The sequence below is a fragment of the Siniperca chuatsi genome, linkage group LG7 (assembly GCF_020085105.1).
Source record: "Siniperca chuatsi isolate FFG_IHB_CAS linkage group LG7, ASM2008510v1, whole genome shotgun sequence".
Lineage (NCBI taxonomy): Eukaryota > Metazoa > Chordata > Actinopteri > Centrarchiformes > Sinipercidae > Siniperca > Siniperca chuatsi.
Window position 1 is genome coordinate 19,039,323 of NC_058048.1, and position 6,505 is coordinate 19,045,827.

Here is a 6,505-nt window from a genome sequence, read left to right on the forward strand (position 1 = left end):
ACACACTCTTTATTCATATATACTCATTTTAGTTAGCCAAAAAGCCAAGAGCCTGAAATATACATTTGATGAACATAAACATATTTAAAGAAACATTCAAAATTCATATAAACTGAAATGCTGATACTGGAGGAAGTTTGTAAGGTGAAGGGAGACTAATATCTGAAAGCAGTGAGGATGCAGTTCTCAGCGTTGTATGCAGAATAAATAAGTCTTCATCAACCAACAGTCCAAAACCAAAAGACGTTAATGTTACTTTCATTTATGTCAAAGAAAAGCAGCTAATCATCACATTTGAGAAGCTAGAATCAGAGGATGTTTTGGCATTTTTGCAATGACAATGAAACCATTTTTCTCTTTCATTACTCAGGTACACAGGACACCCTGGACATCCCCCGCCTCCCTGACCCCTCCACCATCTTCCCAGTCCCCCATCGACGTAAAGCCCCAGCTCCACCGATCCCTGACCCAGATCCTCTCTGCCTCATCAGCCCCCTGGAGAGACCCAAGACGCTGGAGTTTGCCCCCCGGCCACGGCCCACCCCGGTCAGGATGAGAGCCGACCCCTGGAAGCTGGGCTCTCTCTCCCGGACCCTCAGCTCGTCGCCGGGTAGCAGCTGTGACAGCCCCCTCGGTTCAGGGGACAGCAACGCCAGCACCGCACGACCCAACCTGATGGACATGGACGTGGAGGGCCAGAGTTCGGACCCCACCGTTCCTCTGTGTGGAAAGCGGCAGCCTGCCACTCTGTGTGGACAACAATACTCGTAGTGACAAACAGCAGGTGAACATTTCCAAGTCTACTGCTTTGCATTCAAACCTGTTCCAGGACATTAGAGCTCGGGCTGAATAAGGAATGCCTACTGATTTCTGAGCCGAGCTAAGTTTGCAAAGACATCCCACTTCTTGTCATGTTTCAGGCACTTACTGGAGGCCGTTCCTCTCATGTGCCCTTGTAGTGTCCTAATAAGGTGTGAAACCCTTACAGCAAGCCTTTCCCTGATAGTGCTCTCCAACCTGCACGGCACTGAGGGTCCTAGAGGCCTTTTAAAAGCCTTGTAGTGTGCTCACCCACCTACCTTACCCAACACTTCTTTCCCTCCTTGGAAGTGGTGCTTCTTAGTGTGTCATGACCAGCTTGCATTTCCTACAAGACTCACGACCTTCAAAAGCCATTCAAATACTTAAAAAGCCACTTTTTTGACTTTGCTAAATGTTCATTTCAACCCATCTGCTTCCGCTTTTGCCTGTCCACTTTCTGCTTGCAACTGTTCTGTCTCTCACATAAAGACCGCAGAAAAATGTTCATTCACATTTCACCAAAACATTCATTGTTTCAGGAGTGTTTCCCAGACAAAAAGCTGGAGCTGGACTGTTTAAAATTCTTAATAGAGAGTGTCCTTGCACGTTGTTTGTTCTGCCAGTGCACAAACATCTCCCATAAACTCTCCTTTGTCAGCTCTGCCTTCATCCTCACATGTGTCATCTCTGCACGGGGGTCATCATCCATCTTCCCTCCAAGACTGAGACAGGAAAAAACCTTTTTCTCACTGCAATGGTGGACTGGTTACATCCTCAGCCTTGTACAGTAAAAAACAGAGTTTATTTTCTCAGTGCTTGCAACCATCCCTACCGCAACCTGTTAGCAAAAATGTTTTTCTGTTGGTTCTGCAGACCAGGTGTGTTTCTCTCTGTGTGAATGTGTATATATTGCTGTAGATGTGTGGAAGAACAAAATGGGTTTATTTATTTTTTTGCGTGCTTGTGCTTTTTCAGTGCATGTTGTTTCATGTGTGAAGCGTTCGCTGTACGCTACTTATTCAAAATAACACGCTTTCTCATGTTTTTAACATGTTTTTTAATTTTATTTGTCGAAATAATTCCTCACTATCAGCCAGTAGCACTCTGTACTGTATGGATCCCCGTTCACGCCACTGAAATGGACCCAAAAGAAGGAAACACTGAGGGACAATGACTTGTTGGACCTTTTGGACGCTTCATATTCTCTTCTGACCTCTTGTATTCAACATCAGTGGCACTTTAGGAGCCATGTTGTGCAACTAGTTAGTCTCTCTGTGGACTAGTGGACTCTAGTCACGGCTGACAAATCAACCTTTATCTGCGGAGTTGTTTTCGCACAGTGGACAGTTCGTCTTGGCTGCAGGTGGCATTTACTTGACAGTGCACATTTCTGAGTGCGTCTGTGTGTGTGAATATGCGTGTGTGTGTTTGTTATTATTTGTATGGGATGATGACGATCCCATCGGTAGAAGAGTGAGCCCAAACTCATTCTCCTCGTGTGGTTAAGAACACTGAGTATTTATTACATTTATTGTTATTACTGGAAAGGATTCATTATTATAATTATGATGCTCTTCCTGGGATATCTGTATATATTTGTTAATATAACAGGAAAAACCAAGGAAAACCTGGAAAACTGCTTATTGAAACATCCATGTTGTCTCCAGTCTCAACCTGTGACATTTCTGGGTTCAATGAGGAATAAAGTTTGAAATGTGATAAATGAGAGACGAATAAAAAAACAAAGAAAGATGCTTCAGTGTCAGTGCTACGTCAGTTTTTTTTTTTATTCCATCCGTTATATCCATGAGATAATCACATGGAGCCTTGTCAGATCATATGAGCAGTGTTGGAAGAAGTACTCAGATCCTTTACTAAAAGTAAAAGTAGCAATACACAAATGTAAAAAATACTCCATTACGAGCAAAAGTCCTGCATTCAAAATCCTACTTCAGTAAAAGTGCAGAAGTATTATCTGCAAAATGTACTCAAAGTATCGTAGAAAAGGTTTCAGTCGTAGTCATCTGGACACTGTTTTCAGAATCAAGACGTTTCGGCTCCCATCCGGAAGTCATTCTCAATTGTGAAAAAATTGGATGGGAACTGGAAATTTAAGCTACTCTGAGTTACATAAGCCCTGCCCTCAGGAAGGAATCTGCCTGAGTATCTGTTAATAGCTAGTTTCACCTGAAACTGACCTAATAGTTTCAAGATGGCCCAGTGATCAGTAATCAGGCCTATTGTTTTCTGGCTGCATCTACTTCATCACTGTTAAGTGCCTGATTAGCATGTGATAGGCCTGACCAAGGTGATAATACACTGTGATAGACTTTGGGCAGATTGAATCTCAGACCACCATTTCTGTTCAAAGAGGGGTTCTCTTTCTTCACAAAAATGGCTTCCTTGACACCCCGTTCAAACCAACTTTTCTCTCTACTAAGAATCTTCACCTCGCTGTCTTCAGATGTGTGGTTTGTAGCTTTTAGATGCAAATGCACGGCGCTCTGTAATCCTGAGTTAGCGTGTCGTCTGTGCTGATAAAGTCTTTTATGAAGTGGCTGTTTGGTTTCGCCTATGTACCGTTCTTTGCAGTTTTCCTCACTGCACTGAATGGAGTAGACAACATTGCTCTGTTTCTGTGTGGGTAACTTGTCCTTAGGGTGAACGAGTTTCTGTCGTAAAGTGTTGCCTGGTTTAAAGAAGACAGGAACATCGTGCTGTCTAAAGATCCTTTGTAGTTTTTCAGACAGTCCAGATACATAAGGAATGGAGACACCGTTCCTTCTCGGTTCAGTTACACTTTTGTCCTGTTTTTTTGGCTCTTTTAACTTTGTTGATAGCCCAAGTAGGATAACCACAGGCTGAGAGTGCATTCTGGACATGCCTTTCCTCTTTCTTCTTACCCTCTGAGCCTGTGGGCACTTCTTTGGCTCTGTGTTGTAATGTCCGGATTACACCCAGCTTGTGCTGTAGTGGATGGTGTGAGTCGAAGAGCAGGTATTGATCCGTATGTGTTGGTTGCCCGGGAATGAGGATAATGCCTTCTTCTCAAACTGTTCCATGTACAGGTTGGCCACAATGGGAGAGACCGGAGAGCCCATAGCACAGCTGTGAATCTGTCTGTAGAAGTGTCCCCGGAATTGGAAGTAGGTTGTGTTGAGACAGATGTCTAATAGTTTGCATATGTGTTCAGGTGTAAGCTTGGTCCTTTGCTGCAAGGTGGAGTCCTCCTGCAGTCTTCTCATCACTGCTGTCACTGCTTCTGAGGTTGGGATGCAAGTGAACAAGGACACTACATCATAAGAAACCATAACGTCATCTGGGTCCAACTGGAGATGTTTCACTTTGTCCACAAATTTCTGTGTGTTTTCCACATGATGTACTGTGTTCCCCACCAACGGAGCCAAGATTGTAGTCAAATGTTTGGCTACGTTGTATGTGATGGAATCTGTGCTGCAAACGATGGGTCTGAGTGGAACATTCTCTTTGTGAATTTTGGGAAGGCCATAGATGCAGGGAATGGCTTCCCAGGGTATAGTCTGTAGTACAGAGGCCTGTCTATCACCTCCTCCTTCTCAAGCTTCTGTAGACAGTCTATAACCTTCTTCTTGTAGCCATTGGTTGGATCTCTTTTAAGTTTTTGATATGTGGTTGTGTCTTCAAGAAGGTTGTTGACCTTGGTTTCATAATCGGCTGTGTTCAATTGTGTTTGTTCACAATTGAGAATGACTTCCGGATGGGAGCTGAAACGTCTTGATTCTGAAAACAGTGTCCAGATGACTACGACTGAAACCTTTTCTACGATAGAACACTCCTGGACGAATGAGGGACTACACCGTCCTACTCAAAGTATCAACATAGCATCAAGAAGTACTGCAGTAAAATGGCCCCTGTGACTGATTTATATATGACATTATTAGATTAATACTGATGCATTACTGTTTTAGCATTTTACTGTTGTAGCTGCTTGAGGGGGAGCTAGTTTTAACTAGTTTTATATACTATATATCTATATATATAGATAGATAGATAGATAGATAGATCTGACGGGTCACGAGATTATTAATGGAAGGAAAGAAGAAAAAACTATTGTTACACAAATCTGTATTTGTTATTTTTTACTTTTCTCTAATGTTTAATGACAATTGTTTCAATGAAACTATCTGAGAAATGAACAAAGTCATCTGAAAGGTGACGTGGCCCCAACTAGACACTGCTTTATTGTAAGATGTCACAAGCCAAAAAGGCTGGAAACGACTGCTTAAATCTGTGTGTTGTATTTCATGGGTTTACTGCATGTTTTTAAAAAAATGAAAAATCTTAATCTTAAAAGTAACCAGTAACTTCAGTTGTCATAAATGTAGTGGAATAAAAAGTAACATTATTTCCCTCTGAAATGTAGATGAGTAGAAGTATAAAGTAGCAAAGAATGAAAATACTCAAGTAAAGTACTTCAAAATTGTTCTTAGTACAGCACTTGTGTAAATGGTTGTCATGTTGCTGTTGTTTCAGGACAGTTAAACACTGTTTGGTGGTTTACCTGCATGTACAGCAGAGACAAAGGTGGCTGCAGTAACACACAAAATCCTCTAGGTGTCACCACTGTGGCCTATGATGTCATGTCATTTCCAAGTCTGCTGTTTTTCTCCATGTAATGAATTCCTGTAGTCGCTCTCTGACACTGCAGTTACCATAAAAGGCAGATGAAGGTGCACTCAAGCATCCAAAGCAGTTAACTGATATTTTATGATTAAATTTGGTATGTTAGAGCGGAAATAAATCTTCTAAATGCCAAACCAAATGTGATATTTCACACCGACATGACAACCTTTGAATGTAAAGACAAATCCAGACACATGCCGTGTATACAGACGATACAAACACACACATACACGAATCCTCACACACCACTCCACTGTTTTGTCTGTGAGTGTGACCGCCAATCAAACACCCTTCCAGACGCCAGCCAGTTACCTAGCAACCCCTCTTCCCTTCCATGGCGATGCTATTAAAAGCAACAACAAAGAAAAAGGGAAAGAAAAAAGGGACGATGGGCCTGAAAATTAAGAGAGAGAGAGAGAGAGAGAGAGAGAGAGAGAGAGAGAGAGAGAGAGAGGTGTTTAATAGCCAGCAGAAAGGATTCGGCAGGCTGAGGTTCACAGCTCGCTCACACACACACACACGCACACACAAGTGTTTTGTATGGTAGGAAGACAGTGTGTGCAGCAGTGGAGACTGTCTCACATGTTTATCACCTTCTCCGCCTTTCCCTTCATGGTTTCCTGAACAGTTTTTCACCATATTTCCTGAGATTCAGGTGATGATAGTGTTTGGTGGCACTTCAGAGAGACAGAAAGAGGAGATGTGGACAAAGTGATACAAATGTGTGTGTGTTGTGTTCATTTTTAAAGTGAACAACTAACCAGATTGCCTGCCAGTTGGTGTGTCCTCAGATCTGCACAAGCACCCTCTTTGTCTTAAACTAAGTCTTTATCAGATCATTAAACCATGAAGGACGTTTTATGGTAAAATTATCAGTGTAAAGTATTTTAAGGGTAGAATAACTTTAGTCCACGTTGCAGGAAATGACAAAGAAGTGGAATAATGAATGTCCAAAAGTGATTACTAGGACGCAGTTATGATCAATCAGATCCCGGAGCAAATCACTGAGAAACTGAAGAAGAATGTAAACAGTGTAAACAGA

At 42.2% G+C, this 6,505-nt stretch overlaps 1 protein-coding gene across 1 annotated transcript in view; it reads left to right on the forward strand.

The window, feature by feature from the left end:
- map3k10 (mitogen-activated protein kinase kinase kinase 10) overlaps window positions 1-2,555 on the forward strand; it is a 38,521-nt gene extending 35,966 nt beyond the window's left edge. Inside the window, exon 11 of the mRNA XM_044204054.1 lies at window positions 371-2,555. Coding sequence (XP_044059989.1) covers window positions 371-771 — 401 coding nt within the window. The 3' untranslated portion in view covers window positions 772-2,555. The remainder of the gene's footprint in view (window positions 1-370) is intronic.
- The last annotated feature ends 3,950 nt before the right edge of the window (window positions 2,556-6,505 follow it).